At 36.7% G+C, this 14,391-nt stretch overlaps 1 protein-coding gene across 5 annotated transcripts in view; it reads right to left on the reverse strand.

The window, feature by feature from the left end:
- The window catches only part of MME (membrane metalloendopeptidase), a 101,232-nt gene that overhangs the window by 43,105 nt on the left and 43,736 nt on the right, over nucleotides 1-14,391 (reverse strand). For all 5 annotated transcript variants that reach the window (XM_002759471.6, XM_078353993.1, XM_078353990.1 and 2 more), the window contains exons 9-10: nucleotides 6,749-6,883; nucleotides 4,662-4,763 (exon numbers count right to left, since the gene is read on the reverse strand). In XM_002759471.6, the coding sequence (XP_002759517.1) occupies nucleotides 4,662-4,763; nucleotides 6,749-6,883 (237 nt within the window). The remainder of the gene's footprint in view (nucleotides 1-4,661; nucleotides 4,764-6,748; nucleotides 6,884-14,391) is intronic.

Here is a 14,391-nt window from a genome sequence, read left to right on the forward strand (position 1 = left end):
GCAGATCTCTTGGCAGAAACACTACAAGCCAGAAAAGAGTGGGGGCCAATATTCAACATTCTTAAAGAAAAGAACTTTCAACCCAGAATTTCGCATCCAGCCAAACTGAGCTTCAGAAGTGAAGGAAAAATAAAATCCTTTGCGAACAAGCAAGTACTCAGAGAGTTTGTCACCACCAGGCCTGCTTTACAAGAGCTCCTAAAAGAGGTGCTACACATAGAAAGGAACAACAGTACCAGCCATTCCAAAATCACACTAAATGCTAAAGAGCATCAACATAATGAAGAATCCACAACAACTAATGGGCAAAACAGCCACTTAGCATCAAAATGGCAGTATCAAATTGACACATAACAATATTAACCCTAAATGTAAATGGACTAAATGCACCAATCAAAAGACACAGACTGGCAAATTGGATAAAAATCCAAAACCCATCAGTATGCTGTATCCAGGTAACCCATCTCACATGCAAGGATACACAAAGGCTCAAAATAAAGGGATGGAGGAAGATTTACCAAGCAAATCGAGAGAAAAAAAAAAAAAAAAAAAAAAGCAGGAGTTGCAATTCTCATCTCTGATAAAATAGACTTTAAAGCAACAAAGATCAAAAGAGACAAAGAAGGCCATTACATAATGCTAAAAGGATCGATACAACAAGAAGAGCTAACGATCCTAAACATATATGGACCCAATGCAGGAGCACCCAGATACATAAGGCAAGTTCTTAATGACTTACAAAGAGACTTAGACTCCCACACAATAATAGTGGGAGACTTTAACACTCCACTGTCAATATTAGACAGATCAACCAGACAGAAAATCAACAAGGATATCCAGGGCTTGAACTCAGACCTGGAGCAAGCAAACCTGATAGACATTTACAGAACTCTCCACCCCAAATCCACAGAATATACATTCTTCTCAGCACCACATCACACCTACTCTAAAATTGACCACATAATTGGAAGTAAAGCACTGCTCAGCAAATGCAAAACAACTGAAATAATAACAAACAGCCTCTCAGATCATAGTGCAATCAAGTTAGAACTCAGAATTCAGAAACCAACCCAGAACCGCACAGCTTCATGGAAACTGAACAACTGGCTCTTGAATGTTGACTGGGTAAACAATGAAATGAAGACAGAAATAAAGAACTTCTTCGGAACCAATGAGAATGAAGACACAACATGCCAGAATCTCTGGGACACATTTAAAGCAGTCTCTAGAGGAAAGTATATAGCAATAAGTGCCCATATGAGGAGAATGGAGAGATCCAGAATTGACATCCTATCGTCAAAATTGAAAGAGCTAGAGGAGCAAGATCAAAAAAACTCAAAACCCAGCAGAAGACAAGAAAAACTAAGATCAGAGCTGAACTGAAGGAGATTGAGACACGAAAAACCCTTCAAAAAATCAATAAATCCAAGAGCTGGTTTTTTGAAAAGATCAACAAAATAGACAGACCACTAGCCAGACTGATTAAAAGGAAAAGAGAGAACAACCAAGTAGATGCAATAAAAAATGATAAAGGGGAAATCACCACAGATTCCACAGAAATTCAAACCATCATCAGAGAATATTACAAACAACTCTATGCATATAAACTAGTAAACCTGGAAGAAATGGATAAATTCCTGGACTCCTGTGTCCTACCAAGCCTAAACCAGGAGGAGGCTGAAACTATGAATAGACTAATAACAAGGTCAGAAGTCGAGGCAGCAATTAAGGGCCTACCACACAAAAAAAGCCCAGGTCCAGACAGGTTCACAGCCAAATTCTACCAGACACACAAAGAGGAGCTGGTACCATTCCTTCTAAAACTATTCCAAATAATCCAAAAAGAGGGAATCCTTCCCAAATCATTTTACGAGACCAACATCATCCTGATACCAAAACCCGGCAGAGACCCAACAAGAAAAGAAAACTTCAGGCCAATATCCATGATGAACATAGATGCAAAAATCTTCAATAAAATATTGGCAAGCCGATTGCAACAGCAAATCAAAAAACTTATCCATCATGATCAAGTAGGATTCATCCCGGGGATGCAAGGCTGGTTCAACATACGCAAGTCTATCAATGTAATTCACCACATAAACAGAACCAAAAACAAAAACCACATGATTATCTCAATTGACGCAGAAAAGGCATGTGACAGAATTCAACAGCCCTTTATGCTAAAAAACCCTCAATAAACTCGGTATCGATGGAATGTATCTCAAAGTAATAAAAGCTATTTATGACAAACCAACAGCCAATATCATTCTGAATGGGCAAAAACTGGAAGCATTCCCTTTGAAATCCGGCACTAGACAAGGATGCCCTCTTTCACCACTCCTATTCAATATAGTACTGGAAGTTCTAGCCAGAGCAATCAGGCAAGAAAAAGAAATAAAGGGTATTCAAATCGGAAAGGTGGAAGCCAAACTGTCTCTATTTGCAGACGACATGATAGTATACCTAGAAGACCCCATTGCCTCAGCCCAAAAACTCCTGAAACTGATAAGCAACTTCAGCAAAGTCTCAGGATATAAAATCAATGTGCAAAAATCACAAGCATTCCTATACACCAATAACAGACTTAAAGAAAGCCAAATCAAGAACGAACTGCCATTCACAATTGCTACAAAAAGAATAAAATACCTTGGAATACAACTCACAAGGAACGTAAGGGACCTCTTCAAGGAGAACTACAAACCACTGCTCAATGAAATCAGAGAGGACACAAACAGATGGAGAAACATTCCATGTTCATGGTTAGGAAGAATTAATATCGTGAAAATGGCTATACTGCCCAAAGTAATTTACAGAATCAACGCTATTCCCATCAAGCTACCATTGACTTTCTTCACAGAACTGGAAAAAACCACCATGAACTTCATATGGAACCAAAAGAGAGCCCGCATAGCCAAGTCAATTCTAAGCCAAAAGAACACAGTGGGGGGCATCACACTACCAGATTTCAAACTATACTACAAGGCTACAGTAATCAAAACAGCATGGTACTGGTACCAAAACAGACATATAGATCAATGGAACAAAACAGGCACCGGAGGCAACACAACATATCTACAACTATACAATCTTTGATAAACCTGACAAAAACAAGCAATGGGGAAAGGATTCCCTGTTTAACAAATGGTGTTGGGAAAACTGGCTAGCCATGTGCAGAAAGCAGAAACTGGACCCCTTCCTGACACCTTACACTAAAATTAACTCCAGATGGATTAAAGACTTAAACACAAGACCTTGCACGATAAAAACCCTAGAAGGAAATCTAGGCAAAACTATCCAGGACATAGGAGTAGGCAACGACTTCATGAACAAAACACCAAAAGCATTGGCAACAAAAGCCAAAATAGACAAATGGGACCTAATGAAACTCCACAGCTTCTGCACGGCAAAAGAAACAGTCACTAGAGTGAATTGGCAACCAACAGAATGGGAAAAATTTTTGCAGTTTACCCATCTGACAAAGGGCTGATATCCAGAATTTACAAAGAACTCAAACAGATTTACAGGAAAAAAACAAATAAGCCCATTCAAAAATGGGCAAAGGATATGAACAGACACTTTACGAAAGAAGACATCTATGAGGCCAACAATCATATGAAAAAATGCTCATCGTCACTGGTCATCAGAGAGATGCAAATCAAAACCACATTGAGATACTATCTCACGCCAGTTAGAATGGCGATCATTAAAAATTCTGGAGGCAACAGATGCTGGAGAGGATGTGGAGAAAAAGGAACACTTTTACACTGTTGGTGGGAGTGTAAATTAGTTCAACCACTGTGGAAGTCAGTGTGGCGATTCCTCAAGGCCTTAGAAATAGAAATTCCATTTGACCCAGCAATCCCATTACTGGGTATATATCCAAAGGAGTATAAATCGTTCTACTATAAGGACACATGTACACGAATGTTCATTGCAGCACTGTTTACAATAGCAAAGACCTGGAAGCAACACAAATGCCCATTGATAATTGACTGGATTGGAAAAATGTGGCACATATACACCATGGAATATTATGCAGCAATCAGAAATGATGAGTTTGTGTCGTTTGTAGGGACATGGATGAATCTGGAGAACATCATCCTCAGCAAACTGACACAAGAACAGAAAATGAAACACCGCATATTCTCACTCATAGGCGGGTGATGAAAAATGAGAACACATGGACACAGGGAGGGTAGTACTAAACACTGGGGTCTATTGGGGGGAAAAGGGGAGGGCCAGTGGGAGGGGGAGGTGGGGAGGGATAGCCTGGGGAGAAATGCCAAATGTGGGTGAAGGGGAGAAAGGAAGCAAAACACACTGCCATGTGTGTACCTACGCAACTGTCTTGCATGCTCTGCTCATGTACCCCAAAACCTAAAATGCAATAAAAAATTAAAAAAAAAAAAAGAAAGGAGAGGGGAGGGGAGGGGAGAAAGAAAAGAAATTTTACCATTGAAATTAACTCTAATGTATATGTAATAATTTCAAATAGTTTTTTTAGGGCTTGCCATGAAGTCAAATAGCTGGTGTCTTCTAAATTCTTATTGAAGTCCCATTTATTTCAATAAATAAAAACTTGATGAATTTTAGAAACAGTGTTTCAATGTTATAATTTAGAACATGGCACAGTAAGAGAGCACATAAAACTTACCACTTACCTTCCCATTGATCTCTAGTGAAAAGTTGCTTTGGAGCTGGGCCAGTGTCATCTTGTTATAAAGCAGCATTGGATCATTGCGATCTTCAGGTTTAGCCGTAGCCTATGGATTTAATTTTTGATCAGAATTTTAGAATTAAGAATTCTTTAGAAAAACAGAACTACATATGGGGGTAAAAATATAGAATACATATAACATGATTTAAGTCCTAATCTGTACTTATTTTTGTAATTTGTTTTGTCATTTCCAAAAAAAAAAAAAAAAAAAAAAGGAGTAAATCTATTAAGGAACAATGATTGAGATTTGGCTGTGGTGTCAAGTTAAAAATTTTTAAAAGCCTTTTTATATTTTGATAACTGCCAAGCCATATAGGCAATATTTATGGGCTATGGCTAACGGCCAGTTCAGTCATGTCTGTGGCTGTTTCATATTCTAACTTCCTTTGATATGGTCCTCTCCAATTTCTCTCTTAGATATTTCCTCTCCCATCTTCACCATTACCATTCAGTGTCCTAGTTAAAATTCAGCCAGGAAAGAAAAGTGCAACAGTTTCTACAAGAATTTACCGCCAGTAACACAGAAAATTCCTAGTACAGAGCACAATTGGGTTGCAAGTTATCTGAGAATGGGAACATAATGGACCTTCGTGACTGTTTTCTCATCTTGCCTGACCAGCTCAGTGCTCTACGTGCAGCAGCATCCAATTTTATTTCTTTCACTGAATTAAAAAAAATTACAATAACAACTCCCCAGCTAGTGGTTGAAATGAGTTAAAACCAATTTTAAGTGAGAAGAGACAAAAGGTAAAGGCTTAAAATTGGAATTATTTCTCAGTGACAATAGCTCCAGTTTCCCCTATAGGTCACTTACCTATTTATTTCTGAAAACAATTATTTATTGAGCATGTCCTGTGTGAAATACTATGCTGGATTTTGTTAGAGATGCATAAATGATTAAAAGATAACCAAGACTTCATGCCAATCTAATACAAGGGTCTATAATAAGACTGTAAATACAGACACGTAATGCTGAGGTAAGACACAACTACTCCAGAGCCAGCGCTGGTCAAAGGAGAGCATGGTCTGGGAAGGTACAAGTGGCAAAACCCAGAGCAGCAAACAGTTCTCTAGCAAGTCTTTTTCCAACACAGAACCACATGTAACCCATCCAAATGCTATTCATCCAGCGGCAGCTCCAAAAACAGGCTGGCTCTGATAGATTTTTGGTTTCATGTAGCCCCAGGAAAGCTAAAATTGCCCTTTAAGATATTGACTCTTCAAAATTCTGATGAGATTAGATGGCAGAGGCAAGCACACAAGGAGTCAAGGATGCACGTGTTGTTTGCAACAACGAAGAGAGCTCTGTGGGTCCTAGACTGACTCTGACCATGGGTTTAATCAATAACCTGGATGCTGCTTAGACTCAGAGTTCACTCATTTGAGACTGCAATGCTGTCTCAAAGAAAAATGAGGGAAGAAGTGCCAACTCAGACTCCAAGGGTTCATCTAGAGCCAGAAGAAATTCAGGAATACACATCTTGGGCTTTGTTGTGAAATTATTGTTTTATCCTCTGTCAGCTCAGCAGCCTGACAGTTTGAACTCAGTGGTATCACAGTGCCACATGGTTATGTTCAGGGGTTAATACTTCTTAGCAAAGAAATAGAGACAATCTCTGTGACTTAAACTTTAAAATAAAGTAACATTTGAGATATATACATACACACACACACACACACACATACACTAAAACAGCTTTGCATTTGTCCTTAGTCTGAAGGGCATGCAACAATAGTTGGACTGTAAATAGTAGAATTCTGATGGAATCCACTTATAATAGGCAATTAAGCGTTTCTAGCTTAATGTTTGTCCAATTTAGTGTGTCTTTTAAATGTCAGGAAACCAGTTTACTATAAAATTCTTTAGTTTCAAAGGTCCTTTTAGTTTCAAAGTTCCTTTTCAGTGATCTATTACCAAGCCATGTATTTTTATTACTGGTTAAAGTGCTATACCTTTTACTCTTAAAATATGATAGGGGGGAAAAAAGCAGTTGACATTATTCAGTATATCAGAAAAAAAATGTGTTTTACATTGGCAATTTCTTTTTCCAGTTCCATAACTTTATTCATTTCCAAAGCAAGCTGGTTTTCATCGATGGGCAATTTTTCTTCCTGACGAATCAATCTGGCCACAGAAATCATAAAATCCACATACGCTGTACAAGCCTGGAAGAAATAAACAGCATACACTGTTGAATAATCTTCTAAACATTCGTCATAGTATTTAAAATTTATTTTCAATTCAATATTAATTTTTGGTAATAGTTAACCCTGAGTAAAATAAAAATCCTTTTCTAAATACTTAAAGAAATGACCTGCACAGATTCTTAGACAGTCAATATATCTTTGAATTACAGCTTAAAGGAGAGCAATAAAGCATCACTGTGAAAGCACTAAGTAATGTATAACCACTTGGTTATGGCGACTTCCTAATTTTCAATTTTCAATCAAGGTTATTTTGCCTTAATTAGAATGGAGTAGCAAAACACTTCATAAGCAGTAACATACCAATTTTTTCCATAAATAATAATACATTTCTTTACCATATCTCTTTTTCTCAGATTTTCTTTGCTCACATATAATTATTTTCTCAACTATTCATGGAAAAGTGACCACAAACTCATATAATATAATCGGACACCTTTTTATCTCTCTCCTCGAGTCAAGCAGTTTCTTTTCTATGAGGCTGTGTTGTCAGGAGCCCCACCAACACACACCTGTAGGTTTTAGTTAATTCCATAAATGGCTCCTGTTACTGTAAGATTTCACTATAAGATACCATAGATTTAGATATTAGCTTTCTTCTAAAAACTCAAATTCTTTATATTTTATCTTCACATACATCTTAATTTGCAAAAGTAAAGTATAGAATAGTTGTATTACTAACCTTTTACAGAATATATAAATGGTTTATTCAAGTTCAGAATGGTAAGAACACTAAGAAATAGAGTATCACTTTTGTTAGGTCTGAACCAGTTGCTATTAATTAGCCATTATTACCTATTAGCAATTAAAATACATTACAATTCCACCTCATGTTAAAATTTAGTAAAGCAGTCAATTGTGATTAGGAATAGGTGAGATTTCTATGCTTCAAAGACTTGTTTGCAGGGTAAATACAAACAATGGCTATAAAGTGTGCTATAATGTGCTTTAACATTTTCACAGTTTTAAGAGTATTTTACATCCTTACTGATCAATTAGAGGTGAAAGAGACATCCTTATATTCACTTTGAGTGCAAAGGTACATCTGAATTTACAGTGACCCATTAATCAAATCTAAAACTAATAGGAAAATAGAAGTACTCAATCAAGCAAGAAGTTAATAATTACAAAATTATTATCAATTTGTAAGTCCAGAGGTTTATATACTGGTATTCCATGACTTTCACTAAATGCTAAGTAAACAGTTTTTTCATGGATATTCTACAATGCTGTGATTATCTATCAAGAATCTCTATCCATGAATTTGCTACTCAGTAGAGCAAACAATTTTTCATCTGTGAATCTGCATTAAGAACCTAATCAATTTCACCACATCAACAGAATTAAAAACAAAAACCACAGGATTATCTCAATAGATGTGGGAAATGCCTTCAATAAAATCTAATTTCCTTTCATAATAAAAGCCCTTAGGAAACTAGGTATTGCAGAAACATACCTCAAAATACTAAGAATCATCTCTAACAAACCCACAGACAACATCATACTGAATAGGCAAAATCTGGAAGCACTCCCCTTGAGAACTGAAACAAGACAAAGATGTTCATTCTCTCCACTCCTATTCAACACATACTGGAAGTCCTAGCCACAGCAATTGGGCAAAAGAAAGAAATAGAAATCATGCAAATAGAAAAAGAAGTCAAACTATCTCTTTTCACTGATGATATGATTCAATACCAAGAAAATCCTAAAGACTCTGCCAAAGGGCTCCTGGAACTCATAAACAACTTCAGAAAAATTTCAGGATACAAAATCAATGTACAAGAATCAATAGCATATCTATTTACCAATAATGTTCAAGCTGAGAGCCAAATCAAGAACATAATCTCAGTTGCAATAGGCACACACATACACATTACAAAAATAGTTGAGTATATGTGACTAATGAGATGAAATATTTCTACAAGGAGGACTACAAAGTGGTGCTGAAAAAAATCATAGAGGAAGCAAACAAATAGCAAAATATTTCATGCTCATGAATTAGAAGAATCAATATCATCAAAATGGCTATACTGCCCAAAGGAATATACAGATTCAACACTTTTTTTTTTACAGATTCAACACTCTTTTTTATCAAACTACCAATGTCATTTTTCCCAGAGTTAGAAAAAACAATTCTAAAATTCATATAAAACTAAAAAGAACCCAAATAGCCAAAGTAATCCTAAGCAACAAGAACAGGACTGGAGGTATCACATTACCTGACTTCAAACTATACTATAATGCTACAGTAGTCAAAACAGCATGGTCTACACAAATAGACACATAGACCAATGGAATGGGATAGAGAACAAACACAGAAGTAACGCAGCACATCTACAGCCATCTAATCTTTGGCAAAGTTGACAAAAATAAGCAACAGGGAAAGGACTCCTTATTCAAAAATGGTGCATGGGTAACTGACTAGTCATATACAGAAGAATAAAACTGGACCCCTATCTTTCATCCTATACAAAAATTACCTCAAGATGGATTAAAGATTTAAATGTAAGACTTCAAACTCTAAATGTCCAAGAACAAAAGAGGAAATACCTTTCTGGATGCCAGCCTTGGGAAAGAACTTATCACTAAGTCCTCAAAAGCAACTGCAACAAAAACAAATATTGACAAGTGGGACCTAATTAAACTACGCAGCTTCTACCACAGCAAAAGAAACTATGAACATAGTCAACAGACAACCTACAGAATGGGAGAAAACATTTTCAAACTAGGCATCCAAGAAAAGTCTAATATCCAGAATCTGTAAGAAACTTAAACAATTCAACAAGCAAAAAACAAATAGCCCCATTAAAAAGCAGGAAAAGACATGAACAGACACTTCTTAAAGGAAGACATACATATGGCCAAGAAACATATGAGGAAATGTTAAACAAAGCTAATTATCAGAGAAATACAAATCTAAACCACAATGATATACCATCTCACACGGGTCAGAATGGCCATCATCAAAAGTCAAAAAGAACAGACGCTGGCAAGGCTGCAGAGAAAAGGGAACACTTATACATTATTGGTAAGAATGCAAACTAGCTTAGCCACTACAGAAAACAGTTTGGAGATTGCTCAAAGAACTTAAAATAGAACTACCATTCGATCCAGAAATCTCACTATTAGATGTAGACCCAAAAGAAAATAAATCATTCTACCAAAGACATATGCACTGATATGTTAATCACAGTACTACTCACAATAGCAACAACATGGAATCAACCTAGCTATCAATGGTAGACTGGACAAAGAAAATGTGGTACATATACACCCTGGAATACTATGCAGCCATTAAAATGAATGAAATTATGTTCTTTGCAGCAATATGGATGCAGCTAGAGGTCATTATCTTAAGTGAATTAATGCAGGAAGAGAAAACCAAATACCGCATGTTGTAATTTATAAGTAGGAGCTAAATGTTGGGTAAGTATGGACATAGAGATGGCAATAAGAGATGCTGAGGATTACTAGAGGGTGGAGGGAGAGAGTGGAGCAAGGGCTGAAAAACTAACTATTGGGTACTATGCTCATTATCTCAGTGATAGGGTTATTCATATTCCAAACCTCAGTACAGTGCAATATATCCATGTAACAAACCTACAAATGTACCCTCTGAATCTAAAATAAAACTTGAAATTATATTTTTATAAAACCCTAATCACTAAGATAACAGAAATGAAAAGATAGTTTTACATATATTCTCAGCAACCCAATTTTTTTCTTTTTAAAGGTAATCAGAATTTTTGTTTCACTTCTAAGTAAATAAATGTTCTGAGTTCATACCTCATGGGACCAACTATTCCAAAGTATAAGCATACAGTGTTTTGAATTAACTGTATTCCCAAAGAGTATAAATCAATTGATACTCAGCAGGGAATTACTACTGACTATAAACAAAATGGTAGTTTTAATTTTCCAATATCAATCTACTGAGATTTTTCTGTATATGGGATGCTTTTTTGTTAAGGAGGTGAGAAAATAGTAACAGTAATCATCTTGGGCACTTTGCCGATTCAACCAACTGGTTCTGCTCCAGTCTCCTTATCCTTATCGACGTATTTAAAGACTATAGAACTTTGGTATAAGGCAAGCACAGAACTTTGGATGATGCTTCTAGTCTGCCAAACTGGTTAAATTTCTTAGGAAACTAGAAACATACAGTATCACAGGCTTCTGGGATGCTCGAGTATTTAATAATATAGCTACATTAATAATATATTCCTACATAAAGGAATATACCACTTCCTTTAATGAATTCCATTACCTGGTAGCTACTCCAATATAACTGATTAAAACATATGTCTATAGTCAGGAAACCATATTTCCTGACTTCCAGATTTATCTAGTGTCAGACTCTAAGGTTACTGCTGTGCTAAATCCCTTGTACGAGATGTGATTCTATCTTAAGGTTTTAATTATCTTTCTTATGATACTTCCAGATATGGAAAATGCAAAATGATTATAATTGTCATGATTTGGGAAGAAATTAATCAACATATACAGATTGGCCAAGATACTTTTTAAATTGAAACTCAATTTTGTGTCTGTAGGACTGAAAGAGCAATTAGTTATTACAACAGCGGCTAGAGTCAGCTCTCATTTTTGACAGTCATAAGGTAGCTTTCTTGAAGCTTTGATATAGCAAATCAATGATTCCTTATGTGAAAAAGAATCCACTAAAACATTTATGTAGCCTTTTTTTCTTTAAAACACAAAAATTGTAAATCCTACTAACAGTAGTTTCAAAGGTGTTGATCTGTTTTAAAAAGTTAGGTAAAATCCATTTAATAGCAGTTTTGTGGGTTTTAAAACCACACACTACCAATGAGATAATATTTACTAACACCCAACATCATGGATAGTTACTCTAATTAGGACTACCTTCATTTTGTTGAATCAGGTAATGATATTTATAATTACCTCTTTAGATATCAGGCTCTTTGTGCCTGGAAAAAACCTGATGTTTGTCAGATTTGTCAAAGAAGAAGAGAGCAATGAATGCCATTTGACTGCTGTCCTTCAAACTTTAATATCATTCCTAATGACAATCAAGACCCAGGGAGGAACAGAAAGTTCTCCTGTCAGATTGATATCTGGGTAACCTAGAGAGCCAGCTCTCTATGGATCAGGGATTTTATTTCAAAAGATTCTGAGATGCCCAGCTCTTACCAATGTTCTATCTTCCTACATAATGTGGAGCAGGAAGTGACTGAGTAATCACAGAACTGTGGCACTCTTGGCCACTGATGTTGGGGAATATTTAATAGTGCTACACAAGAAGTTAGGGGAAGACACAGGGAGACTAAGCAGGAAAGACATATTTCCTATCAAAAAAAGCTTAGAAACATTTCTCAATTTAAGCAGCATGTCAGCTGGTGTGCAGTTGCCAGCACAGAGATACCTGCTTCCCTCCAGCAGACTGCAAACATACAGTCACACAGTCATTGCTGGGCACTGGAAATAAAAAATAGCCTCCAGCCGAATAGGACACTAGAACAGGAGAAACATGGGACCCAAGAGGACCCAAACTTGGACTAGCATAGGGACTGCTGGGGGCTTTCATCAGGTTATCAATAAGAACCTGAAGATTTGTACAACTTCTTTTATAAATTATAAGGTTTATTCCATGCTTGCAGGACTGCATCTAGTTCTTTTTACAAACCAAGTTCAGTTGATATAAAAAATTCTCGTCATATTTACTAAGTCTCATATTTAAAAGCTCCCTTTTGTTTTCTTAAGCACAGATAACTGGACTGAGTGAAACCTTCTGACTATTAGTCACCTGGTGTCCGGAAAGGACGAAGTGAGGTCAGCAGTTTCCCTTGCAGGGTCTGTCTTATCATGTCATAGCTGTGTTATGCAGTGAGACTAGCTCTGCCACGTATCACCCTAGCACATACTGGCCGAGCAGTTTAAAGTACACAAACTGTTTCCCTATAATGAGAGAGCCACCTACACAAGATTATCTTAGGTCTGCTCAAGTTTCTCTATCTGACTTGCTATCATCATTATCTTTCACATGAATTACCACGTGGCCTTCTCTGATCTCTCTGGTTCCATTACAACACATTCTACAAACAACAGCCAGAGATGCTTTAAACAAGCCAAAATGAATCACCCATGCCTTACCCCAGTCACTCGTTGTTCTATCACCTTGATTTACTTTCTTTATACCACTCACAATTTGTCTTATTTCCTTATTTACCTGGTTATTTATTGTCTATCTCTTCCCATTAGAACATGAATTTCATGACAACAAGCACCTTGTTTCCTTGGAATCTTTATTACCTAGAAAAGTATTTGTCACATAGCATAAGCTCAATGAAGATCTGTTGAATTTTTTTTAAAAGTGAAGTTAAATTGTAAATATATTAAGTTTCTCTCACTTTCTATTTCCTCAGAACTTCCATCCATAGCTCAAGTTCTGAACAGATTCTCTCAGCTTGTACACTGAGTTAAGTGGACAAAGAATAGCTCCTCTTTTTAAATTTCATTTCTGGCTTGCACCTGCTCATCTACAGGATGGCACATCTCAGCTTATGCTCTTTCCCAGACACATACAGTGTAGAGACTTCTCCTGGCTTTTCTGATCTGATCGAGGCACACAGACTCTGGGTCATCGCTTTCTGGCTTCAGTCCATTGTGCCCATGTTCCAAGTCCTCTATCCTCATCCCTAAAATGTCTCCAATTTATGAGCCCCCAGATTTTGTGAAGGCTCTAAACTTCTTCATAACTCTGGCCTCCCCTCTTGCCATGCCCTGCAGCAGTATACCCTGTAGCTTCTACTCTCCAATTCCTTCCCCGCCTCCTTATGCTCTCAAACTCTAGCCCCAGCAGTTTTGTTCCTTTTCTTTTAGCCCTGAAATGTTCTACTCAAAGAAATATTTTGTTGATGTATAAACGCACAAGTAAAATAAATCACAATGGCTTTTGAAGTGTGTGTATATGTGAGGTGTTTCTGCACAGAACCCTGTTATTGGCACAAAACAAAGTAATCCTTAGGGTTGGAAGCCACTAGCCTAGCTTACTCCCTCTTTTCAGACAAACATCAGTGCAGAGCATAAACATATCTATTATCTAATTATGCTCAATTATTTTGGATTCCTAATCTTCAGAATTCCCTGTAAAGGAGAACAAAGTAAGATAACAATTACCCTTGATAAGCTAAGAAGGTAGAGAAAGGGAAGCTTTGAGACCAATTCCAACTCACCCCCAGTAGAGAGCTCAGACTCTTCTGATGATGGGTGATTTCTTAAGAAAATTAAGGTCCTCAGTCCTCTCAGTGAATCAGTATATAAAAGCTTTCTCACATAAAATGGCTGGATGGTTTCATTTAAACATTTTGTGAATGGGAAGGGTTATGTTTTTGGGCCATGTATATCTTTCGTATTGTTTTCCTAGCATAGGAATTTGTAACCCTGTAAGGAATAGAATTGTTTTGAATCTCACTACTTCTGTACTTTGA

The sequence above is a fragment of the Callithrix jacchus genome, chromosome 17 (assembly GCF_049354715.1).
Source record: "Callithrix jacchus isolate 240 chromosome 17, calJac240_pri, whole genome shotgun sequence".
NCBI lineage: Eukaryota > Metazoa > Chordata > Mammalia > Primates > Cebidae > Callithrix > Callithrix jacchus.